Source organism: Herpailurus yagouaroundi, unplaced genomic scaffold (genome assembly GCF_014898765.1).
Source record: "Herpailurus yagouaroundi ecotype Mexico unplaced genomic scaffold, PumYag 141, whole genome shotgun sequence".
In the NCBI taxonomy this organism is placed as follows: Eukaryota; Metazoa; Chordata; class Mammalia; order Carnivora; family Felidae; genus Herpailurus; species Herpailurus yagouaroundi.
The window spans coordinates 42,872,193-42,899,103 of NW_024412396.1; the positions used below are offsets into that span (position 1 = coordinate 42,872,193).

At 42.3% G+C, this 26,911-nt stretch overlaps 1 protein-coding gene across 2 annotated transcripts in view; it reads right to left on the reverse strand.

The window, feature by feature from the left end:
* ZFYVE26 (zinc finger FYVE-type containing 26) overlaps positions 1-26,911 on the reverse strand; it is a 66,738-nt gene that overhangs the window by 7,498 nt on the left and 32,329 nt on the right. For both annotated transcript variants that reach the window (XM_040477494.1, XM_040477493.1), the window contains 15 exons: positions 25,656-25,852; positions 24,291-24,395; positions 20,516-20,638; positions 19,940-20,116; positions 18,240-18,486; positions 17,366-17,461; positions 15,027-15,190; positions 13,591-13,727; positions 11,768-11,799; positions 10,950-11,086; positions 9,823-10,043; positions 5,627-5,774; positions 5,160-5,369; positions 4,463-4,681; positions 349-546 (listed from right to left, as the gene is read on the reverse strand). In XM_040477494.1, the coding sequence (XP_040333428.1) occupies positions 349-546; positions 4,463-4,681; positions 5,160-5,369; positions 5,627-5,774; positions 9,823-10,043; positions 10,950-11,086; positions 11,768-11,799; positions 13,591-13,727; positions 15,027-15,190; positions 17,366-17,461; positions 18,240-18,486; positions 19,940-20,116; positions 20,516-20,638; positions 24,291-24,395; positions 25,656-25,852 (2,411 nt within the window). The remainder of the gene's footprint in view (positions 1-348; positions 547-4,462; positions 4,682-5,159; positions 5,370-5,626; positions 5,775-9,822; positions 10,044-10,949; positions 11,087-11,767; positions 11,800-13,590; positions 13,728-15,026; positions 15,191-17,365; positions 17,462-18,239; positions 18,487-19,939; positions 20,117-20,515; positions 20,639-24,290; positions 24,396-25,655; positions 25,853-26,911) is intronic.

Genomic DNA, 26,911 nt, shown 5'->3' on the forward strand with positions numbered 1-26,911 from the left:
GTTACCTCTCCCTTCATGCACCTTCTCTAAAAACATTTATTATTCCTCATGAATTCTGCATTCATGCCTCATGCTTATTTCGAAATTGCCACAGACCTCTTTTTTAACCTTCACATTCCTTGAACTCTAAAGAATGCCATTACTGACAAGGTTACGATTTGTCTCTTTGGGATGAGAATGGAAATCCCAACATTATTCAACAATGCTAGAGAGCAACATGGATTTGCTCTAGGGTTGGTCAAATAGTGAAGTCAGGGACCAGATGACAGTCTTGTTCCCTCATCTTGCACAGTCTCTCCACTGGCAGGTTGTCATCAACAGATGTAGAGGGCAGGAAGGGGCTATTACCTTCATAAACTGCTGTAGCTCATATAGAATGTGGTAGTAGTTCTTCTTCTGTAAATGTTGGCAGGCAGCTATCAAGTACTTTCCCCAGCTCTCTAAGGTTGGATCAATGGATTCTAACAAGTTCTCCAAAGTGTGTAGCTTCCCACTTTTATAACTTGGCTGGAAAATGCCTTCTATGAAGACTTCTGGAGGACTCTCCTGCAGCAGGGCAAGGCAAAAAGTCAAGTATTGAGCCTGGTTCTGGCACTCTCTGGGATCCACTCTGGATTTCCTTCCACTCACACACCTTCAGCTTCCTTCTACAGTGGTGCTTCTTAACATTTTACGAGTCACAGATTCCTTTGAGAACCCCACTCTGATGACTGCTCCCCTTCTCTCCTTTCCTGAACAGAAAGCTCCCTGACAAAGTCATCTACGCTCTCAGTCTCCAATTTCTCTCCTGTGATTGTCTCTTCAACCCATTCTTATCAAGCTTTTGCACCCATCACCTCACTAAAACTTCCCCCGAGGTCACCAATGGTCTCTAAATTGTTAAATCTAAAATTCTGTGCCCTTGTTTTCCACCTGATCTATCAGGTGGATAGCTGATGGCTTTTGATATAGCTGATGGCTTCCTCCTCCTTTTCTTTTTTTGGCCAGATTTTTTTTATTTGGCTTCTAAGACATTACCCTCTCCAGGTTTTGTTTCTACTTCTCTGGCTACTTCTTCTCAATCTCCTTTGCTGATTCCTCTTAATTTCCTCAGGGCTTAGGAGGAAGCTATTCTCTTTTCTTTCTATACTCACTCTTTTGGTGATTTCATACAGTCTCATGGCTTTAAAACTATTTGGTGATTGCCTAGATCCCTATTTCCATCCTGTTCATTCCTCCTGAACTCCAGAAGTGTATGTCTAAAATATCCAATTGCCTACTCAAAATGTCTTCTCAGGTATCTAGTAGACTTAATACATCTAGAACTTCACTCCTGGTTGTTTCTTCCAAATCTCTTCTTTCTGTAGTTTTCCCTTTCTCCGATGGCAGTTTTATTCTTCTAGATGTTCAGATTAAAATTCAGTCAGATCTTCTCTCCCCTCCCCAGTATAAAATTCACTAGCAAATTCTATTGAATCTACCATCAAAATACATACAGAATCTGCCTCTATCTGACCACCCTGGCCAAGGCATCATTATCACTTGCCTGGATTATTGAAATAGCTTCCTCCCTGGTCTATCACTTTCTGCTCCTGCCTCTTTTTTGTCTAATGCCAACCAATCAACCTGAATGGTTTTGTTAAAACGTAAGTCACATCATGTTACTCCTCTGCTCAAAATCTTCCAGTGGTTTTCCTCACTCAGGACAAAGCCCAAACCCTCACAATGTCCACAAGGCCATATATGGTCCCTGTATGACTGGGCCCTTGTTGCCTTTCTGACCTTATCTGCTCCTATGCTTTCCCCAGCTCACTCTGCTCGAGCCACCCTGGCCCTTGCATTTGCTACTCACTCTGCCTAGACTACGCTTTCTCCATAATCTGCACGGCTCACTCCCCACCTCCTTCGGGCCTTTACTGAGTGTCACCCTCCCTGGGCATCCTTTCTAAAACTGCCCCACCCATCCCTGCCCCTGCCCTGCTTTATTTTTCTTTTTACTCATCACCTATGCTACAGATTTTATTTACCTTGTTTATTGTCCATCTTACTGCTATAATGTAAGTTTTATGAGGGCAGATATTTTTGTCTGTTTTTTTCCCACAATGCCCAGAATAGTCCTTGGCTATTTAATAAATATTTCTTGGATGAAAGAATAAAAGATAAACATTATGGATCAACTCCTCAGGAAAGTGCACACATATACTAATCCCTTCCCTTCTGAAGCTCATCTGTGGTTCAGAGACCCTGTGTCATAAATCCGCATTCTATAGTCATAGAAAAAAAAAATCATCTGGGCATTTAGACTTTAAACTGTGAATAACTAATGGAGAGTAAAGAATGGCTATAAACTCACAGTAGTATAACCATGTGGGCCTTGCAGCACTGGGTACAAGCTGTTTAGAACTGGAAGAGTTCTGAGCTTTGAGGACATCCACAGTGGGTGAGGACTTCTTTTCTGATTCTGGCTGTTCCTAACTGAGAAACCCAGACCTAATTTAAAAGTTTTAGGACGGACTTTAAAAAGCAGGGGGATCAGCTCCATAGGAATGGAAATTTCTCAGAAGAGCAATACCTTAAGAGCTTCTATTTAATCTATTCATCTACTCATTCATTCATAACTGGCACTAGGCCAGGCATCTGAAGACACAGAGAGGTAAAACCTAAGCTTCCATGATCCAGAAGGGATGACACAGTTGTAAAGAAGCAGCTGCAATGCGGTGGGATCAACACAGTAACAGAGCTGTACTCTAGATACAGTGGTGGTGTGTAGGAAGTGGGGACTGACGTTGCTTGTGTGTTCTATGGAGGCTCAACAGAGAGGGTCTGATAGGATAAACAGGAGTTTTCCAAGAAAACAAAGAGGCGCAGGGTATTCTATTCTAGGCAAGGGGTACAGCACATGCAGATTCACGGAGGTAAGAAAGTGTAAGGTAAATAATTTCATAAGCCTGGAATGTAGGGCATACTAGAACTTGTGAAAACAAACTGGAGAAATCAGGGGGCCTGATCTGGGTGGGTCCTGTATGCATGCCAAGGAATTTGGACTTCATCTTATGGCCACAGGGATCTTCTGAGGGCCTTTCAGAGAGGCGAATAACATGAACTATGAATAACATAAATAGCATGTATTCTGATTTAGAAAGCTCACTCTTGGGCAGTGCGGTAGGTAAAAGGGTGAAAAGGGCAGGGAACGAGACCAGCAACAGAACACCTTCCAGCTCTAGTCAGTCAGCTGTAGTTTTCACAATGTGTTTTTCTGTTGTTCCCTATCTGCTTGAGAATTAAGATATTTTGGTTCAAGGGTAAATATGATTATAGGAGATAAAAAGAAGGCTCTTTCCTAGCTCTGACAAATGTAAAGCAGGGTAATGCTGTTGTCAGCTTATACCAAGATAAGTAAGTAAGCAGATTAACTCTCTGAACTAGTCAACAGTTAGAGGAAACAGAACTGGTTGATTTCCACTCTCAATTTGTGTTTAGGAAAAGTAGCTTTATCTCAAAACTCATTTGGAAACTGAGGAAAAGGAAAAATTTAGCAATTAAACCCTAAATAAAATAATTCTTACTTTATTCCTGAAACCTGGTTAGTAGCTAAGAAATAGTAGCTAAGGCAGTAGTGAAAACATTTCCCTTTCACTGTCCTGTAGGGGTATGGTCACCATGACTGTGAACAGTAGACTTCACCTGGAGCAACCCTAGAAGATGTGTCCATTTGTAAACTTTCTCTGGCTGCCATTTTGAATTAGGGTGGCAGATTGAAACTGAAGTATTGAACTCCTATATTTTCCTATGAAATTTGGTCCAAATCAGCCAAGTCCTCTGAAAATATTCTTGGAACATTCTTGTAAAAAAGTGAATACCAAAGGGTCAGGGGAAACAGAGTTCTGACTTTGCTTAACAATGGCTCCAAAGAAATAATGCACTTTGGTGGTGCCCTCACCTCTTGTGGGAGGAGGACAGAGGATGTCAGAGGGAAAAAAGGAGAGCACACTCTTCTCCCATTAGATATTTGGGGCCCAAATATAGGATCATGGGTGTTTCCTGGCCCTTGTAACAACTCTGACTAGACCAGCAGCTGAGTTAGCAGTGGGACATAGTCCCACGGCAGGTGGGAGGTGTGTGGAAACAGAGAGGTAGACAAGTTTGCTCAAGGTCACACCACTTATACCAACTATCTCATTCTAGAGACCATGCTGTCAACTACTATTTGATTCTGCTGTATGTTTTGGGAGAAGGAATGAAATTTGTCATTGCCAATCACAGGGGTAATCCAGGATCCAGGTTAAGACTTGTTGCACATGTATCAAATCATAATCTAAATGGATAGAACTTTCCATTTTTACCTGACTCTGCCAGAGATGATCTTATAGCTCAGCACTGGGTTAAGTTTCAGGTGGGTTATCACTCCCCTTAAAGCTGAGTGGGCCAACCCAGGTGGGCAGAGTGGGCACTGCTCTTTGAGAGCTGGGTTTGTGAGTCCCACCTTGTTGAGGAGGTGGAGTAACGCTTCCCGTAGGCAGCTGTGCCTCATGTAGAAGCTGATGATGGCCAGGTTGGTGCTATAGTTATGCAGGTAGAAGAGGCATTCTTGGTAGTAGGTGTTGTTCATGATTTTCCCTTCAGGAATCACCTCCAGAGAGAGGCTCTGGGTCCGAAGGGTAGTTTCCAGTTCTTTCAAGGTAGCAAAATAATCATCATCTTGCTGACAGGAAAGGAGAGTGCAAAAGAAAAATAAAACTCAGTAAATTCTCAGCAGCCTCTGAAAATATTGCTTTCAAAGAGTATTTAGTAATGTGGAAACAACCTTACAGTACAGTTTTACAATTCTCCATCATACTATAACACTGTGTTTATAACACCAATTTCATTCAAAAACATAACACAGAAAATTCACCAAAATCTAGATATTACTTAAGTCTGGGTAGGGGATTATGTATAATTTTTATCATTTAAAAAATACTTTTCTGTAGTTTGCTTTTTTTAAATGGACTTTGTATTACTTATTTAACCATATAGAGTTACTTACCTAATTATGTAAAATGGAAAGAATAAAATCTAAATCTGGCAGCTCTGAGCCTGGACTGCCACTATAAGCTGAGTGGACACTGATTCTTTCCCCAGGTCATTACTGTTCCTGAGCTTTCCTCCCTGAACCGACTCTCCATCTGCTGTCTTCTTACCAAGGACAGGAGTGGCCTCACTGTGGACTCCAGGTACTCAACCACATCTTGTACCAGTCTTGAGCCATGACTCAGCTGATTGAGGTCAAAAGGGGGCTTCAGACAGCGACTGAACTTCTCCCGTGCAGCAGTGAGGTTCCCGGCTTTGAGGCAGGCCATGCCCCAAGCATGCCACGCTCCAGTGGGATCAAGGCCAGTCTTTGTGGAGATCTGGAGGAAAAACTGCTCCTTTTAGTGAGAGGCACCTAAATCCAGTGAAAGTCCCAAAGACCAATTCTTTCCCATTGTTGCCAATCATCTTCCTTCCCCATCATCCCACCTGCCATTACTCCCAACTGGCAAACTTGTCATGCTCTAGATACTTCCCTACGGCCAAGGACAACTGAGAGATGACAATACCTGTTTGCAAGGCCAGGCAAAGGCAAGTCATTACAATTGGGTAGAGGTAAGTTTTGTCTTGGCCTCACCTCAACACCCAGTTGGTAGTACTCAGCTTCCAAAAGCTGGTTCCTTAGCCTGGTTACTGCAGCCGGCTGCAAGATCTGATCCAGAGATGGCACGTGGCGATATGAAGCAGCAACTAAGATATTCAGCACATCTACCTTGCTGATGTAGCTACAGGGAGGAAAGAGGCAAGGCAATGAGGCTCTACCGAGTCTTACTAAGAATAGTTGCTGCTTTAATGTTTTCTATTTCAATTCCAGTGCGAAATGTGGTAATGAGAATTGAGAGGTACACAGACACTATGAGAGAAGGCTCTGGAGTCAGACTCTCTGAATCTGAACTCTATCACTTAGCAGCTCTATGACCTTGGGCAAGTCAGTTAACTCTTCTCTACCTCAGTTTATTCATTTGTAAAATGGATATAAGATAATTTTAAGAATAGAATGAAATAGCCCAAGTAAAAGGGCTTAGCATTGAGTCTAGAATTTTGAAGGTAATCATTAAATACCAGATATTAATACTCAGAGTAGGGATGTTTACAACTAGGAGATTCATAAATTGCCCACTTGCTTTTTGGTTCTTTAGAACTTCGTGCTAGGAAGAAAGCACAGAGACTATCAATGGCCTGGCCTGTATTTCTGGTCAGTACAGAAGCCACTGGTTAGTACAGTACAGGATGACCCCATGCTACAGCCCATTAGCACTGCCATTTTTGATCTTACTCCTGATACCTGGTGATTGTAAAAACCTTATGGTGACAGAGAGCCCAGAGAACTGGGTCATTTTGTACAGTGCTCCTGAAACAGTCCTACACTCAAAGTTCTTGAATATAATTGTATATATTATGCAATATATATATATATGTGAATATATATATATATATTTATATATATTATGTAACATATGTTATATACAATTATATGTAATTGTTTAGAAGTCTAGAAAAAAGTTCCATGGATCCTTACTTGTCCATCAATTTCCCTGGAAAGGGATTCAGGACATCATTCATTCTCAACTTAGTGGGAATGGGGTAAGGGAGAGTACATGGTGTAAAAACAAAATTGGTATCATAATGTATTGTACATTTGTCATAACAGGTAAGGGGCGCCTGGATGGCTCAGTTGGTTAAGCCTCCGACTTCGGCTCAGGTCATAATCTTATAGTTCATGAGTTCAAGCCCCGTGTCGGACTCTGTGCTGACAGTGTGGATCCTACAGCCTGCTTCTGATTCTGTGTTTCCCTCTCTCTCTGCCCCTCCCCTCCTCACGCTCTGTCTCTATCTCTCAAAAATGAATAAACTTAAAAACAAAATTTAAAAAAATGTGTAAAAAAAAATTAAAAAAACAAATGTGTAGTAACAGGTAATGTGAGTTTTGTATTTAAACATTTATTTATTTATTTAAATGTCTCTCAGAAGGAGGTATGAGTTAAAAACAGTGGAAAAATACTGTGCAAACCAGGAGTTCTAAATACACATGAGAGATGAAAACTGCAGGAAGGAAGAAATCATCTAGAATGGGCATGTCTGAATCTATAAATTACAAACGTATAATGTAAAGCAATTGTTGTACATTGTAAAGAGAAGCACACAGCATCTGGGGTTGAGAATCTTACTGAAGGAAACACTTCCTTTTTTAAATTTAATTTTTTTATTTTAGAGAGAGAAAGAGAGCGAGCGAGTGCTTGTGTGCATGCACTTCAGCAAGGGAGGGGCAGAGGAGGTGAGAGGGAGAGAGAGAGAGAGAGAGAGAGAGAGAGAATCTTAAGCAGGCTCCATGCTCAGTGTGACCCTGGGATCATGACCTAAGCTGAAATCAAGAGTTGGATGCTCACCTGACTGAGTCACTCAGGTGCCCTGCTTTTTTTTTTTTTTTTTTAGGTTTATGTATTTTTAAAGAGAGCGAGAGAGAGCAAGCACAAGTGGGGGAGGGGCACAGAGAGGGTGAGAGAGAGAATCCCAAGCAGGCTCTGAGCTGTCAGTGTAAAGCCTGACTGAAGGCTTGATCTCAGTTGGACATTTAACTGACTGAGCCACCCTGGCGCTCCTCCCAACGCCCCCCTCTTTTTTTTTTTAGCACCTTCTTAATTTCTGCTGTCTATAGCCTAAAGTGAATATTTCCTCCACTTATATTAGATTTTGAAAGAAGTATAGGACTTGATGTTAAATTTGTTTTTCCCCCCAATCTGAATACTTTTTTCTTTTAATAAGATTTTATTTCATTTCCATTACTGATATTTGACGTATATTTAGATATATTTTTATTTTTGCCTTAACTTCTACTTTCTGCTATATGGAGTGGTTTTTGTTCTTTTCACTTCTCTATTTCTGGTAAATGGGTAGATTTTTGGTTCTTTTCATGGTTATTTAAAAAACTTTACTTAACATATACTTATTTCTTCATTTATTAACTTGAAAAATGATATAGACTCTATTGTCTCTTAGTATGAAACAGTGAAATTAACTCCTTTATACTTCCTTTATACTTCCTTCCACTTTCTGTTACTCCTCCTCCCGTCTTTCTCAATCTTCTGTTATTTGAAAAAAAATTTTTTTTAATGTTTTATTTACTCTTGAGAGACAGAGAGACAGAGTGTGAGTGAGAGAGACACACACACACACACACACACACACACACACACACACACACAGAATCTGAAGCAGGATCTAGGCTCTGAGCTGTCAGCACAGAGCCCGTAGCAGGGCTTGAACTCACAAACTGGGATCATGACCTGAGCCGAAGTCAGATGCTTAACAAACTGAGCCACCCAGGCCTTCCTTTATAAGTTTTTTTTTAAAGTTTCTTTATTGATTTTGAGAGAGAGAGCACAGGACAATGTGTGCGTGCGCATGACTGCCTGTGCGGATGTACGTGAGCAAGGGAGAGGCAGAGAGAGAGGGAGAGAGAGAATCCCACACAAGCTCTGCACTGTCAGCATAGAGTTCGACAGTGGGGCTTGAAGTCATGAACCGTGAAATCATGACCTGAGCCAAAATCAAGAGTTGGATGCTTAACCAACTGAGCCACCCACGTGTCCCCTGGTTTTGTTAATGAAAATAATAAAACTAGCATTTTTGGAGTGCAAAGGCTCTATTCTTAGCCCTTCACCTGGATACTCTCATTCTATCTTCATAACTGCCCTGTAAGTATTATTAACACCCCCCATATTATAGAAGAGGAAACTGAGACTCAGAGCAGTTAACAGACTTCTCCAAGGTTACAGAGCTAGGAAGTAGTAGAGATGAGATTCACTGCACTGGCTCTCCATCTTGGGAATTTGCAGGTGAAAACTGAGTAAGGGCCTGAGGCACTTATACTTCAAAGAAAATTATGCTCTCTGCTCCCATATTTGGCTAGGACTGAGTGTTGGGAACACACAACATGAGTCACACATCTCAGATAAGCTGGGAACTGGGAGTTTTCACTGTCAAGTTAATGAATGGAGGCAGAGCAGGTTGTATAGGGATCTGGGGCCTAGTCTTACCTTTTCTATAGATATTTCTACTTTATGATGCAGATTCCTACCTGTAACACAGGGATAGACTAGCCCCCAGTGTGCTTTATAGATCTGTTACCCAGAACTTCTGAGGCAATAGTCTGGATTTGGTCAAGACTAGGGTAGAGTTCTGGCCAAGGCTAAGCATTGGACATTTAGGGAGGGCACATTTTCTTTTAAAGCCAGACAGTCCCACAGAACTAAAGGTGCTTCCCCAAATTGATTTTTTTTTTTTCAACGTTTATTTATTTTTGGGACAGAGAGAGACAGAGCATGAACGGGGGAGGGGCAGAGAGAGAGGGAGACACAGAATCGGAAACAGGCTCCAGGCTCTGAGCCATCAGCCCAGAGCCTGACGCGGGGCTCGAACTCCCAGACCGCGAGATCGTGACCTGGTTGAAGTCGGACGCTCAACCGACTGCGCCACCCAGGCGCCCCCCCAAATTGATTTTAATTACAGATTAACCAAAGCGTTTACTTTCTTTCTGATGGGGTAGTGCTACAGAACACTCTGCTTTGAGGATCCACCCAGGGAAAAAGAAGGGTAGGGAAGATCACTTGTGATCTGGTAGCAGCATTTCACCAATATCAAACTGAGAAGCAAAACACTTTAGTGGGTCTTACGAGAGAGGAAGGTGAGGTGAGAACTCAGAGTGGGGCCAGAAAAAGCCACCAGATAGAAATGATACCCACGTAAAAAGAACAGAGACTCATTCCCATTTACCTGTCACAGAGAGCGAGGTCCTGGCTCCGGCCAGCCTTGACGAACATCATCTTGGCGCTGAAAAGAAGCTGCTTCATGATGTCTGTGAGTAGCCCTGCATCCACCTCTGGGTTGGTGAGGCCCTGGGACAGCTTGCAGCAGTGCTCAATTAGCTGGTGGCCACACGCAGTGCTGTCCCGGTGCAGATTCAAGATGGCAATGCACAAGGAGGCACTGGGGGACTGGCCAGGGTGGGAGAAGAGAGAAACACATAGTGAGCTTTGGGACCAAAGCATTCTTCAAAGGTAGCTGGATGGCAGGAATTATTCTTCCTATTTCGCCAGGCTTGAACTACACTGGAGGCAGGAGCCAACTTCCACAGCAAAGTAGGAATGAAACTCAACAAATTGCAGGTGTTCTAAGTGGCATTGCTAAAGCTCTGGCTGCTAGGTTTCGTTCCCATACCGGGAATACTGTGTTCATGTGTTACCTACTTCTTGGGGATGTCCACACATTCCCTCCATTTTCTCACTAGTGCAGATCTTCCTTATTACTGGCAAGGACTATGGAAGTCGCCTTGCTGGAGAAGTCTCTGTTTCAAGCATAGACCCATTGTTGCTGAATTAATATTCCAAAAGCACACTCCAAAACCTTGCATGGTCCCTGGTGCCTACCAGGTACATATTCCCTACTGCAGAACTCAAGGCCTTATCCATAAATAGCTCTTTTCAATCCTGCCTTTTACTACCTCTCTATTACTGCCCTATGTTCTTTCCAATTAAACCATTTCCAGTCCCCTAACCATGCCCTGCAATTTTTGACATTGTGCCTTTGCTCAGATGTTCTAGTTTTGCACTCTTTGCCCTTCCCCTAACCTCACTCTCCTTAAAACGCCCAAATTTCTGCTCGTCACACTCCTACTACTCTTCTAAGGATCATCTTAAATGCTACTTCTTCCATGAAGCCTTTACTGATCTCTCGTTTCCAAGATGCTCTCCATTTTCTGCCTCAGTTGGTTTACTTGTCTTAGCTCCCATATTATTATGCTGTAAGTGACGGCCAGGTCATGTTCACCTATCTCTGGCATTTCTTGCCATAATTATATGTTAGAAAAAAACTCAAATGACCATCACATTTATTGCCATTACCTGCTCATAGTAGAATTCACTCCGCATCAGCTCATTTTCCTCCTCATTCAGATCCAAAATCCATTCCACCTCAGCTGCTTTGGGGACTCTCACCACAGCTGAGTATGGAGGGCTTTCACTCTTGGAGCTGGGTGGTGCTGAGAAGAGAAGTACCATCTGTGTGTCAGTAACTGACCAGCAGTGCAGGGTAGCCCCAGCCAGAAAACTGGCATTAGCTACATGCAGATCCCTGCCTATCTGAGGGTCTCTGTCTCTCCTTGGTCCCCTTTATCTTCTTTAGAAGATCTTACTAGGTATCTCAAACTTTCTTCCCCAGGGAAGATCCCGGATGAGTGTTACAGTGTTTGTCATACAACCCATTGCTTCACACAAGAAACTCTGAAATGTGTATCCTTCTCAAATGGAGGGCTGAGTCATTGGCTACCCTAAAAACTAACTTCTGTGGAAGGATATAAACCAAACTATTAATAGTGATTGCATTGGGGGAAGGAGGTAGCATTCAGAGGTAGGATGGTGGTGAAGGGGAAATCCAGGAGAAAAAAAAAAGAAATAACCTATTCAAAGTTAGGGATCAAATTCTTTGGGTGCTGGCCTTCTGAGTGCTGGAAGCTAATGGCCAAATATGGTAGGTTAATATGATGGTAAATTTTAAGGGAAACAGCTTGATAGAAATGCCAATACTTTTCTTTATTCCTTGGCCAACAAGTTGTATTGAGTTGCCATTAAGGGTATCAGTTGCAGTTGAAACACTGAAGAAAGAAGAAAGAGCCAACTTGAACATATAAACAAGGAGTCACAGGAATATGATTCAACCTTACCTTCTGGTTGTTCTGGATTCTCCTCTGGCACACTGGAAACAGAAAAATGAAATGCCTGAATTCCTTCTCCTCTTCGGTTTTGAACTTGGTATAGAGCATTGACATTTACACCATTATCCAAGTAAAATACATCAGGGTACCAACCAAACTCCTTTCTGTCCCTCACCTGTCACAGCCACTCACTCATCATTTTCTGTCCCTTCCATCTCTTAAATACCTCTTTAAATGTCCCCATCTCTCCCTCCATCCCTGCCTCAGAAAGGGCCCTCAGCATTTATTGCCAGAACCTTTCCAATGGCTTCCCAGTTGGTGTCCTTGACTCTGTCAACCTACTCTCTATTTTGCAGCTACAGCAAGCTTTCAAAAATGCAAATCTGGTCATGTTATGCTTGTGCTTAAAATTCTTCCATAGCTCTTCAGGGTAAAAGTATTCCACATTTGCAGTTTCAGTCCTTATGACCTAGCCTGGTTATCTCTTAAAACCAACTCCTGCCACCCACGACTTGTGCTCAACCCATAAAAGTCCTCTCCACTCTGCCACTGGCTCTGGTCAATTTCAGTTAGCATCACCAAGCACTAAGTCCTGATGCCACAAGTCAGAGGTCAAGTCTATCACCTGTACGAGGAGCCACTGCTCGAGCCTATTTATACTTCCTCAAACAATCCACATATTCTCCTGTTGCTACCTTTGCGGTTGTCACTCCCACTTCTGGGCATGCCGTTTTGGCTTCTTTACCTACTAATTTCTCATACTCAGAGGCTCAGATCAGGTGCTATACCTTTAAGAAATCTTCTCACCATCAGGCTAAGCTGTGTGTCTCTACCACTACACTCATCCAATGACCTTGTGGTCTGTTTGTTAAGGTCTCCCCACTAACATGGGGCCCCCTTGAGGACACAGTGATTATTGCTGAGTAATTGTTGAGTGAGAGAATCCCCATCAATTTACTGCTCATTTCTAATCTCAGCAATATGGTATATGGATATTTGTCTTGTCCTCTACTCCGAGGGAGGCAAGTGGTATGTCAGGATCACAGAACTGGCAATATAAGCATGGTATGTCTTCCTTCCTAGGAGACCAGTAATCATCATGGTAAATGATGACAAAAAGTGTTCATCTTAAACGCAATAATTCTGTTAAGCAGAATATAAAATCAATTTAAGTGCGTAAGCAAAACATGAGTAACTTGCTTTTGAGGAGTTTCTTTGGCTCATATTCCCAGATGGCCTAGGAATCTTAGTTTCACCCTCCTTTGCTGCTAGAAGAAGTGAAAAAAACTGAGCAACAGTAAGCCAGCAAACAGTCTCAATCTGTCTTGTCAGAGGTATAAGCAGTTTCTGTCATTAGGTAAACTGTGTGTAGGGAGGTGTGGGGGCTGTCCTAGTTGTGGGTAATAAGCCAGGTTGACTAGCTGGATTAGAAATGATGGAAGTGATGCCCAAACATTCAACAGGTGTGAATATGTGCCTTTGAGTCCAGCTGAAACCAACGGAAGCAAGAGTGGTTGAAAAATTGGTGAGGCTACTGGCCTCAGACAGGAACCATGTGTCCTGATATCAGGAAGAACATCATGTAAGAGTCTTGAGTTCTGCTTCCTCTCACCCCTACTTCCTCTCTTAGAAGTTTCTCTGACCAAAGTCAAACATTTCACTGTAGAGTTAATGACATTTCAGCATGAATGCTAAATTAAAACTTGCTGTAACTGTTCCAGGTTTCAGATGCTCTCCACAATGAGACTTTAAGGAGTGTAAGGACAGGGGGGTGGGGGGGGGTTGTGGTGCAGAGGTCAATGGATGTAACGGCCCCACTGCAGGACACTCACTCTTTGTTGTAGTAACTATAGCACTGGTCACACACGCGAGTAGGGCTCTCTCTGCAGCCTTCCACCTGCATTTTCTTAGTGGAGCAGGCACTGCACACTAGCCGGCCACAGCGGCGACAATGATGACGCCTGTTGAACTGAGGAGTGTCATTGGGAAGAGAAGAGGCAAGAGGAGAAGGTGAGATTGCAGATACGGTGAGTACATCTGTCAACCCATTTACTTTTGGTATTAGCCACCTGTGACACACCTAGAATACCAGGTGCTCAGGCTTCTACTGAGAAAGAACACTTAGTCCTTGCCTTTAAGAAGCTGACATTTAAATGTTATCTCTCAGATGGTGGGCAAAGGTGACCAAGTAATAGAACAGTTAGTTTTGCAATAGTTCCTGACAAGTTCTACCTGTCTGTGGAGGCAACGTGTGAAGACACAGCAAAACGCAGTGGGGAAGAAGGGACTTTCTCAATCAACACATATCACATTTCTTCACGACACTGATGATAAGGAGAAAGTATCTTTTTTTTTTTTTCAAAATGCTTTTACTAGTACTGTCTTATTCCACTGTAAGAGGCTGATAGATATACTTCTTTCACAGATGAGGGGAAAAGAGTCACAGAGAGATCACATTATCATCGTTCTCATCAGCCCTGAGCTAATAAGCCAGTCAGTACTGTGGTAAGTGTGGTACCATTTGTTATCATACCCAGTCCTTACAGTTCCATGGGCCAACAAATATATCATCCCTAGCTTACAAGTGAGCATCTGAGACTGAAAAAGTCACACTGCTAGTAAGAGGCAGAGCTGGGATTAGAACCTATGTCCTCTGTCTCCAGAGCTAGCACATAAAACCACTACTAGCCACCTGTCTTACTGTGAAAGGGGAGCTAGAAAGAAGATTGCTTGGTGTTTGGTGACTCCTCCTGCTATACCACTCTGCCTCTGTTTATTCTTTTATTAGAATGGAGAAAAAAAGATTTTAAAATTTAAGGCTCCTTGAAGGTGTCTACCACCTGTCTGAATATAGAAAATATTTCTGGTTGGGTCAAAGATAAACCCAAAGTCTTAGATTTGGTAGTTCTTCTAAAAATACCAATATCAAGGGGCGCCTGGGTGGCTCAGTCAGTTACATGTCTGACTTTGGCTCAGGTCATAATCTCATCGTTCAGGGGTTGGAGTCCTGGGTCGGGCTCTGTGCTGACAGCTTGAGCCTGGAGCCTGCTTCAGATTCTCTGTTTCCCTCTCTCTCTGCCCCTCCCCTGCTTACACTCTGTCTCTCTCTCTTTCCCCCCCTCAAAAATTAAAATAATAAAAACATTAAAAAAATTAAAAATACCAATATCCTCTTAGGGACAGGAGGTGACTATAAACTCCAGGCTCACGAACTGGTGGTTTCCTTTCAGTTCCCCTGCTGGTAAAGCTGGAGACCAACGCTGCTTACCATGGTGAAGCGCTCCCTGCAGCAGACCATGCAGACGCTTGCACTCTCGTCGGGCACCCACTGATGCCTGCCAGGGGGTGTTGCTGGGGGGACAAACCCTGGGGGGGGCTGATTCTCTGGGAAGTTCCTCTCCCTTGGACTGGGGGAACGTACAGTGGAGACACCTGGGAGTCAGAACGAAAGTCAGAGTAAAAGGTGATCAATAGTCCAGCTAATAAAGGAAGGAGGAATTAGAAAATTATAATTTCTCCATGTTTCAAACCCCTACTGAAGTTATATATCCAGCCAATGGTCATCAGTGGCTGACTGTGTCATAGAGAGATACCAGGCATTGAGTGTCTCCTGATGGCAGGCATACAAATACCTATCAAATACACTTATCAGAAAATATTAAGCCTAAATGAAATCAAGCTTCTATATCTACCTACGAGTGTACTGGAAATACAGGGGACGGAGACCCAGACTGCAGGGTGGCAATCAGCAAAACCTAACATGTGAGAAGCTCTACAGGACAAATGACCTAGTTTCCTCCACAAATAAAAAAGAGGCAGGGAAACCAATTGATGAAAAGAGATTTAAGAGGTATTTTAGCTAAATACCATATATGGACATTATTTAGATCTTAATTCTAGAAAAATCAATTCTAAAAAAAACATTGAGACAACTGGGGAAATGATAATAACAAGAAATCATTAATTTGTTTTTAGGCATGATAACGATCTTATGGTTTTGCTTTATAAATATCCTTACCTTTTAGAGACATATACTGATATATTCATAAACATAATCATATGATATCTAGGATCTGCTTCAAAATAATCCAGTAGAGGGTCAAGGGTATAATGGAACAAGAGTGACCATCATGAGATGATAATTATTGTAGTTGGGCCATAGGTATGTGAGACTTCATTACATTATTCTACTTTAGAGTTTTGGAAAATGTCCACAATAAAAAACTAAAAAAAAAGGGTAAACCAAAGCTGCTCAGGCTGCCATACGCAGATGCATGAGGCTGTTCATAAAACTGTAAGTCTGCGCCTTTCCCTCAGGTCTGCTGGTTACTGTACAGCATGGCTAATTTTTAAAGTATGGCCATGAAATGCCACAGTCTTTGCTCAATGGTATTCAAGGAAACTTCTTGTCCCTAGCAGAGCAATGTTGGCAGGTCACGGAAAAAGAGAACTGAAAAATACAGTGACTCTCAGCAGTGCCCAAAAATCTCTCCCTGGAATCCCACTCACTTAATCGTTGGCAAAACAAACACTTGCTGAACTTCTTCTTCTGAGGGCAGGCCATTGAGCAAGGGGCCAGAAACTGTGGGAAAGGAGGCATGGTGAAAAGGGGTCATCAGACATGGCTAAGGCCTTCAAGGAGACTGCATCCTGTGTAGGAGACATAAATGACAAACTGCAGCATAGGACTAAATACAGTCTATCATCCCCATTAGTGATGTCTGTATTTGTCCATTTTGCCAGTCACCAAAATTTATCTGTAACCTCAAAATCAGTATTTGCAGTGCCTTTGTAGACACGGGCAGAGTGGCGAATGATGTGAGTCACCTGACATGCCGGTTTCCATCTGAGGTTGAACAAGGTGACATTCTGCTTTCTTATTTCAGCTCTCATACAGAGGTGACCAGAGGATGGAGATGGTAGGGGACAGTGTGGTGTAGTGCCAGAATCTCTGGCTCTTGGGCTAGTGGGACAGGGTCTGAATCCCAAACACTCATTAGGCACTCATTAGTGGGCATGCCTCAGGTGAGTCACTCTAACACTTCTAGACCTCTTTTTCTCTTTGGTAAAATAAAGAAAATAAAATCTACTAGGATGAATGGTTTTCAATTTAAGATTATAATCTAAGTGACACACACACACACATACATACACTTTCCCTAGGAGCAATGGTCTAGTATTTGCTAATTCAGGGTTTGCAGAGATCTTCTAGAAATACTACTGTAAGTAAAAAAAATCAACTGTTAAATTTTCTGGGATATAGCTGGAATGGACAAAGGAAAACAATGAATAAGAATGCTGTAACTGGAGGGGGCACCTGGGTGGCTCAGTTGGTTGAGCATCAGGCTCTTGATTTTGGCTCAGGTCATGATCCCATGGTTTGTGAGATCGAGCCCCACATTGGGCTCTGTGCTCATAGTGTAGGGCCAGCTTGGGATTCTCTCTCTTCCTCTCTCTCTGCCTTTCCACATCCCCACCCAATAAATAAATAAACTTAAAAAAAAAAAAAAAAGAATGTTGTAACTGGAAATGAAAAAAGAAGCAAAAGAATTGGAAATAAGGCAAGATTGAACTAACCAATGGGTAACCCTCAGAACCTGTTCTTACCAGGAGCAGCAGCAGAAGAGAACTCTGCTGATGGAGATCTAGACAAGGTCTCAAGGTCTGAAGCCTGCCCAACTTCCTGGAGATGAATCACAGAATCTGTAGAGAGGGAAAATGCTGACAAGATATATTCTACCATAAGCATCTTTCCTCACCATGCTAGGCATTTAATTTAAAGCCTTGTTGTTTGCTGAATGTTATCACATGATTCTACTAGGTATAAAAAGTATGCCAGAGGTACTTTCATGCTTCTTAAACTCCTCAAAAAGCAAAGGAGATAAGGAAGCACCTGCTAGGATTTTATTTTATATATATATATATATATATTTTTTTTAATATATATATAATACACATACATATGTATTATGTATACATATATATACATTTTTTTTTTTTACAAAAAAATGCCCAGAGGGAAATAGAAGACAATTAAATGATAGCCCTGGAGGGTAGTGAGTAAGAAAAAAAAAAGCTGTCTGGGAACATCAGCTGACATTCCATTTTACTCATTCTAGAAGAGGCTCAGCTCGCATAGTAGTGGTATCTGAGGTGACCTTGGGAATAAAGCATACCATCAATACAGAATGATGGTACTTTAGAGTCCACTGCACTGAGGCCAGACAGAGACCACTCCCAGCATGTTTTGTTTCCCAAACCTTTATTGTCTGCACAGTTCTAATCTACCATCCCTTAATTTTGGTTAGCCTGCTACTTCCTCCAGGGCCAAGAGCTCTCCTATATAACAAAGAGCTCTCTCTCCTGACATGTATTCCTTTCACTCTTGATCAACTCAACAGAAGAAGAGAAATTAAAACTAAGGATGTAGTATGGTGTGTCTTCCTCCAGGTGGAGCACCCATTAGTATGTTGGCAGTTACCTGATCGTTTCTCCCTCAGAGAGTACGGGAAATCCAAGGCTTTTCCTGCATATCTGGAAAGCAGTGAGTCAACCTCATCCATGGTAAAGCCAATCTCCTGCCCAGTTAGCAGCTGCTGCAGAGTCTGCACAGCCACAGTGGCCCAGTCCACTTTCATGTTCATGAGTAGCTGTTCCAGCATGAGGAGGGGGTTAGAAGACAAATGGGAGTAGTTGGCCCGGTGTGGCTCAGGTAAGGTCAGTAGAACCTGTTTGTAGGATAGATTCACACAATAAAGAAAACAGTACACTAGCATTTCAGAAGAAAGTCAAGGTTCTTATTGCGGGCAGGGGGTGGGGGGGCGGACAGAGGATCAGGGACCAAAGGCACATGGCCAACTATTAGAATTGGCTAGCAGTCTTTTAGGAAGCAAGGCTGAACTCCTCTATTTAAATCTTTCAGGTGGCAATCAAGAAGTACTTTAAGTACCTTTACCTAGATGAGGGGTTGGCTAACTTTCTCTGTAAGGGGTCAGGTAGTATGTATTTTAGGCTTTATGGGTCATAAAATCTCTGTGGCAACTACTCAACTCTGCCAATATAGTGTGACAACAGCCATAATCCATACATAAAGGAATGTATGGACTGTGTTCCATAAAAACCTGATTTACAAAAGCCGGCTGAGAACTGGATTTGGCCCACAGGTGGCACCTCTAGGCATAGTTGAGCTCTGCCTGATCCTTAAAGCCAACATTCTGTCTATTCGAGGCATTAGTAAAATGAGCAATATAATAGTAGGATGAGGCATTAGTAGAATGAGCAACAGGAGGCTAAGTTAAGCACTTCTAGGGTCCTATAGGTAAATTATGTCTCTAAACTCCTAGATGTTGTTATCACTAGATATGAAATATGTTCACTGGGTCTGCTCATTGCCAATTTTCAAGGATTCATTCACCCATTTAGGTACAGTGCATTAAAAAAAAAAAAGAGTGCATTTTCCTTAGGAACATTTTATGTAGTTGAACTCTTAGCAAGTGAGCAGTGGTCATATTCACGGCACTTGTACTTGTGGGGTGAGGTCCATACTCACGGCATGGTAGATATGACTGCCAATTGGAATCATTAGAACAGTGTCAGATGGGTCCATTTCTACCCAGACCCTCCTTCACTAGATTACTTTTTCTAGTTTATAATTTCTTCTGTTAGTGTCTCTAAGGTTACACATCAAACATAAAGGCCTCATTACCTAGACAGCTAACTCTTTTTTCTTTAGCCCAGACTAGGTTATCAAGCAGTGGTTTGAAATCCTCACATGAGAATCCCTTTGCAAGATAGCTAAGCCCTGTCCCAAGAGATTCAGTTTTAATTGATCTGGGGTAAAGGTCAATGATTGTTTGTTTGTTTTTTTCCTAAGTCCAAGTGATTCTACCATATAGTCAGCATTGGGAAGCACTGATACAGCAGACACCAGGGAAACCATGAAGAAAAGTCAGGAGGACCACCCAGAATTCACTCTGGAGGCAAGGCAAGATGAGAATGACTACTCCTAAGGGACTCAACTAGGATATGGTGTGCTGTTACGGTAAAGGTTTTATACAGCACAGACCAAGAATGGCAGGTGCCTGGGAGAAGAGCCATTGAAAGCATAAGTTCTGAAGTGGGAACTAGGCCGGCAGTCTCTCCCCCAGGGATGGCTTGCCACCACCCCATTTTCTTCCTGACCTTGGATCCTATGTATAGCGCCTGGATTTCACGGTGTCGGACAGCAGACAGTTCTCCGTAGAAGTGGGTGGTGAGGTAGTTGGCCAGGAAGTGAGAAGCGGCTAAGCTAGGGTGCTGGTCAAGGGATTGCTCTGTGACCTCAAGGCACATGGTGGGGTCAGGAATTCTTCGTAGGAGCTGTTGTAGGAGAAGCGTAGAGGAGAAAGGTGAGGACCATAAAGAACTCAGTCCAACCCTGTTTTGAGAATGAACATTTAGGTTTATTCATTTTGGATTAATCCCTTCTCTGTACTCTTTTTTTCTGCCATCTCTGTAGCTTCACAAATGATGGATTTGACCAGAGTTTAGCAGAATCCTGGACTCAGCTGACCATTTGGTATAAAAGGCAAGGCTACGCACCTTCTGCTGAAGATGACTACAATCATCTTGAGGACACAAAGGACTCCTTAAGGACATGAAGGGGCAGAAATGAGACTGCAAATGCTTTGCATGGGATTCAGCATGAACAAAGTCATCTGAATTGACTAAACTTTTTGTATTATCCCAAAAGAAAAATGGCAAATGATGGAGGCTTACTTGCAGAGCCTTTTCATGATCTCCTTTTTCTAGAAGGTGGAGAAGATGCTTTTGATGTAGGCTGATTAAATGCTCTCTTGGAATGGGGTAGAGGCAGCCCCACTCTTCACACAGTCCATACTCCTGGAAGGAAACACACACGGCTTGAATCTCTTTAAATCACCGGCCTTGTCACACATCCAGCTTTTGCCAGATTTTTCTCAGCAGTCTTGAGTCTGCTGGAGTCCCCAGGAAAGTCTGGTAAGTGTTGATGGGAAGTTCATTATTGGATTAAAGTGGGTTCATAAACTCAAAGGACTACAGTGGCAAGGGAGTCATGAAAACGATCAAAGTAGGCTGATGATTAATATCACTTTCTTCTGTGATCTAGTATAAAAAAGAAAAAGAGGACATCTAGTGACTGACATTTGGTGTCAACCCTGGGGAGATAGTAAGGAAATGGGGAATACTGAGAAGACTGTCCAAAGGAGACAGTGCCGAGTAATGTATGGAATTGCTGAATTACTACATTGTATGCTGAAACTAATATAACACTATATATTAATTATATTTGAATTAAAATACATAAACAAAAGAACAAAACAAAACACAAAGGAGACAGTGTCTACTCAACTCTGACTGTTACCATATATGCAAGGCCCAGTGTTGCCAGACTTCAAAAATTAAAAAAAATTTTCTTCAATCAAAAAATTTCCATATTTCAAGGGGCACCTGGGTGGCTCAGTTGAGCGTCTGACCTCGGCTCAGATTATGATCTTGCAGTTCATGGGTTCGAGCCCCATGTCGGGCTCTGTGCTGACAGCTCAGAGCTACAGCCTGCTTCGGATTCTGTGTCTCCCTCTCTCTGCCCCTTCTCCACTTGCGCTCTGTCTTTGTCTCTCAAAAATAAATAAACATTAAAAAATTAAAAAAAATTTTTTCCATATTTCAAAATGTTGGGAAGAGATCACAATATGAAAAATTAAAATTTGGCAGACCAATACTGCATAGGCCAAACAAACATGCTGGGCATTGGATTCCATCTGTGTCCCCATTTGCTAGCCCCCACTCCGAATTTGTGAACATTGGATTAAAGTTTCAGAGAACGTCCGAGTATTTTAATGTGGTGCCATCTGGAACGTCCTGCCCACAACTCTGCCACCTCGTTTGGAGTGCTTCTTGGTTTCGCAGGTCCCATTAGGTGCCCTGCCTGTGCTCCCTCCACAATCTGTCACTTGATATATCGCAGTCATCTATAGGGATGTGCCTTACATCACCACCCTTCCCCAAATGTGAGCTGCACAAGGTCAAGGGCTAAGCTTAACTGTCTTGTCTCACCACCACGAAGTAGAGTGGCAAATTACAGATGAGCAATAAAAGTTTCCTCAATGAATGAATGAACATCTGAATGAGTACATTCACATTTTTAACTATGGTATATTTAGCTCCTTAAAAAATGAAATTCTAGGGGCGCCTGGGTGGCGCAGTCGGTTAAGCGTCCGACTTCAGCCAGGTCACGATCTCGCGGTCCGTGAGTTCGAGCCCCGCGTCGGGCTCTGGGCTGATGGCTCAGAGCCTGGAGCCTGTTTCCGATTCTGTGTCTCCCTCTCTCTCTGCCCCTCCCCTGTTCATGCTCTGTCTCTCTCTGTCCCAAAAATAAATAAACGTTGAAAAAAAAAATTAAAAAAAAAATGAAATTCTATTTAGCACTCAAATGTTCAATAAACATTTGAAAAGATATTCAAGGTCATTAGTAACCATGGAAACGTAAATTCCAACAGTAATGAGATCTCATCTTATAGGCACAAAGGGAAAAGCTGGACAATACTGAATGCTGTAAGAATGTGGAGCAATAGGAACTGCAAGTGGACAACTGGTCTGAAAAGCAATTTCTAACATCTCGGTAAAGGTGAGGATGCTCATGCCTGACGATTCAGCAATTTCACCACTAGCGCTACATTCTGTACTTAGGGTGTACAGTGTGGGGTGACAGTATAAAAGCATCAATTGTATTATTCTCTACACTTTTCTGTACGTTGGTAAATTTCACACACAAAAAGAGAAAAGAATGTGATGTAGTTACCAAGAAAATGTGGACATTGCAATCGCTATCCAAATAACACCAGGATTCTTCACAGAGCTAGAACAAACAATCTTAAAATTTGTATGGAACCAGAAAAAACCGCGTATAGCCAAAGCAATCTTGAAAAAGAAAACCAAACCAGGAGGCATCACAATCCCGGACTTCAAGCTTATTAAAAAGCTGTAATCATCAAGACAGTATAGTACTGGCACAAAAACAGACACTCAGATCAATGGAATAGAGAACCCAGAAATGGACCCACAAACGTATGGCCAACTAATCTTTGACAAAGCAGGAAAGAATAACCAATGGAATAAAGACAGTCTCTTCAGCAAGTGGTGATGGGAAAACTGGACAGCAACATGCACAAAAATGAACCTGGACCACTTTCTTACACCATACAAAAAAATAAACTCAAAATGGATGAAAAGACCTAAATGTAAGACAGGAAGCCATCAAAATCCTCGAGGAGAAAGCAGGCAAAAACCTCTTTGATCTTGCCCGCAGCAACTTCTTACTCAACACGTCTCCAGAGGCAAGGGAAACAAAAACAAAAATACTACTGGGACCTTATCAAAATAAGAAGCTTCTGCACAGCGAAGGAAATAATCAGCAAAACTAAAAGGCAACCGACAGAATGGGAGAAGATATTTGCAAACGATATATCAGATAAAGGGTTAGTATCCAGAATCTATAAAGAACTTATCAAACTCGACACCCAAAAAACAAATAATCCAGTGAAGAAATGGGCAAAAGACATGAATAGACACTTCTCCAAAGAAGACATCCAGATAGCCAGCCAACACATGAAAAAATGCTCAACATCGCTCATCATCAGGGAAATACAAATCAAAACCACAATAAGATAACCACATCACACCTGTCAGAATGGCTAACATTAACAACTCAGGCAACAACAGATGTTGGGGAGGATGCAGAGAAAGAGGATCTCTTTTGCACTGCTGGTAGGATTGCAAATTGGTGCAGCCACTCTGGAAAACAGTATGGAGGTTCCTCAAAAAATTAAACATAGAACTACCCTACAACCCAGCAAGTGCACTACTAGGTATTTATCCAAGGGATACAGGTGTGCTGTTTCGAAGGGACACATGCACCCCCATGTTTATAGCAGCACTATCAACAATAGCCAAAGTATGGAAAGAGCCCAAATGTCCATCGATGGATGAATGGATAAAGAAGATGGGGTACAATGGAGTATATTACTCGACAATCAAAAGAGAATGAAATCTTGCCATTTGCGACTACATGGATGGAACTAGAGGGTTTTATGCTAAGCGAAATTAGTCAGAGAAAGACAAATAACATATGATTTCACTCATATGAGGACTTTAAGACAGGGAACAGATGAACACAAGGGAAAGGAAGCAAAAATAATATAAAAACAGGGAGGGGGATAAAACATAAGAGACTCGCAAGTATGGAGAACAGACAGAGGGCTACTGGAGGGGTTGTGGGAGGGGGATGGGCTAAATGGGTATATCATTATTGCATTATATGTTAACTAACTTGGATGTAGATTACCAATATAAAAAATAAAAAAATATATAATTACTTAATAAATCTAAAAAAAAAAATGGGGAAAAAAAAAAGAAAATGTGGACATTGATACATGGAAAGGGGTCTACACAACCAGGTAAGGAGTTTGAACTCTGAGAAGAGGAGAAAGGGAACTACCACTCAGGAAAATAGTACCTTTGCTTCTAGAATCATGTTCATGACAGTTGATGGGTCCTCAAGGCAACAGTTCCTCAGGGTCTGCCAGTCACACCATACCACGGTAGCTTGCAAACCTAGAATCTAAGGGGAAATAGAAAGAACTCTCAAACCACACTGCAGCTTCCCCTTCCACAAACAAGTCACTGGAGTCTCCAGGGATGGGCCACCCCTAAGTTTGTGTCCCAAAGTCAGGCTGTCAAAACTTTCCAGGAGAGAGGAGAAATTAAAGTAAATGAGGCAAAGACTGTTTGGAAAAGTGAGTGAATGTATCTGAGAAGCATACTCAGGGAGCAAAGGCTGGGCAGGGAGGTCAGGATTGGAGCCTTTCACTTAACAGGGCAATCAGAGGCTTCTGTGTTTCACAACTTGTGCAGCCTTCTGGGGTCATTTGTCCCATGCTCCTCCATCTCAAAACTCTACCCAAGATATTCTCCCAGCTTGAATGTTCTGTGGGATCGTCTTTCATGCAGCATTTAAGCTCTGCATGAGAAGTGCTGAGGAAGAGTGGAAAGAAAATCTCTTTCACCTGCCACTTTCACTTTCTCTGATGGGGCTCTGGACTCTGGTTGCAAGTACACATGGAAAAATCAGCATAGATTTTATACTTGCTATGTAGCCATATCACCTAAATCTGTCTCCTTGGGCCTCTTGATCTTGAATATAACACTCATCTGCAAATAATCGTTCATTTGGAAACTGTCACTTTCATGCAGCCTTTCAAAATGGCTGTGAAATTTAGCTGAAATTTAAAACAATCTTTAAAAAAGATATAACTGGGGCGCCTGGGTGGCGCAGTCGGTTAAGCATCCGACTTCAGCCAGGTCACGATCTCGCGGTCCGTGAGTTCGAGCCCCGCGTCAGGCTCTGGGCTGATGGCTCAGAGCCTGGAGCCTGTTTCCGATTCTGTGTCTCCCTCTCTCTCTGCCCCTCCCCTGTTCATGCTCTGTCTCTCTCTGTCCCCAAAATAAATAAAAACGTTGAAAAAAAAATTTAAAAAAGATATAATTGAGATTAAGCTCTATAAAAATGCTTGAACAACAACAAAGAAGACATAACAGACATAAAACATGCACAAAACTCAAATACACATGTGAAAGGGGCTTTGTGGACTGTTATTATTATCCTTGTTTGATGCATTCATATTTAAAATTATAAAAGGAAATAGATACATGGTCTCCTCATTGTTTACCTAAAAACAGAAGCCAGGTCTAAAAACAGATACAGAACAAAAGCCAGGCCCAGATTGTCTGTTTCTTAAAATCCACCATCACATGAAAATAGGATGGAGCTGGTAATATAGCAGGAAGCCTATTTCCTTCCTCTCGATGCTAGGACCCATACCTTCTGATACACCCGCAGCTCTGCTAGCTTTCTCTGTAGCTCACACTTCAGTCCATCTTGGACAGTTGTGTCTGAGATGCAGTATGCCAGGATCTCCAGGCACCACTCCAGGGGCCACCTGTCCATAAACTGTAGGGTTAGCTGACTTCTCAGAGATGCATCCTTCACAGGAAACAGGAACTGCCAACCGTCTTTGTCTATAGGATGAGAAGATACCCAAAGATAGTAAGTCTGGCACTGGAAGAGCTCAAGAATCCAGTTTACTTCTTAAGAAAAGGGCTTTGCTCAATTTCATAAAACAGGAGCTTGGAGGATCCTTAAGACCCATCTGACCTTAATTAATGGTTATACTTGGAACCATTATGTAACAAGCAGAAATGCCATATACCCTTATGTTTCTCTTTATGCTAACTTAATCACAGTCATGAGATTTTCTGAACAGAGAGAGAGAGAAGGAGAAAGGAAGAAAAAGGAAGAGAGGAAGGAGGAAGGAATAAAAGATAGAAGAGCAGACGTATTTTGAAATACAGAGACATCTCCATATTTTGGCAGGCTGCACAGATAGCACCATTTCAGACTCGGCTTGTAGGTGGAACCTCTGGTTTTCCCTGCAATTTCCACTCTGTGAAATTCAAATATATAACCGCTTGAAAGTTATTTCAGGTAAACTAGTTTCACTCCCTCCATACCCTCTATCATTATTATTTAGTAGATCTTTCCCACACCCATTTCACAGATCTGAAAACAATTAATTTCTAAGCAATTAAGACTGCACAGCCCATCAGGGGATTTCTCCACCTTCTCTAGGAAGGATTTTCTCCTTTCTGCAGGGCAGTCAAGCCCTGGATTGAGAAGCCATTCCCTACAGCATGCCTAACCCTTGCTCCCCCAGTGGAGTGTTCTAGGTCATTGCTCTCAAAGCCCTTAAAAGTTCCTTGGGAGCTTTTATACATGTACCACTGACTAAGCCAACCAGGCGCCCCCACATTCTGTTTTTATGAATAAAATTTTAGTAGAATGTACTTATGGTTATTTGTTTACGTATCACGTATGGCTGCTTTCATGCTATAATGGCAGAGTCCAGTCGCTGCAACCAAGGCTGTATGGCCTACAAAGCCCTTTACAGAAAAAGTTTGCTGATCCCTGTTTTAAAGTAAACATTTGTTTGAATCCCATCCTGGGCTTCTGGGGGTTGTGCTCAGATATATGTAATTTATAGAATTTCCAGGGATTGTGATATGCAGTGTTGAGAAAGT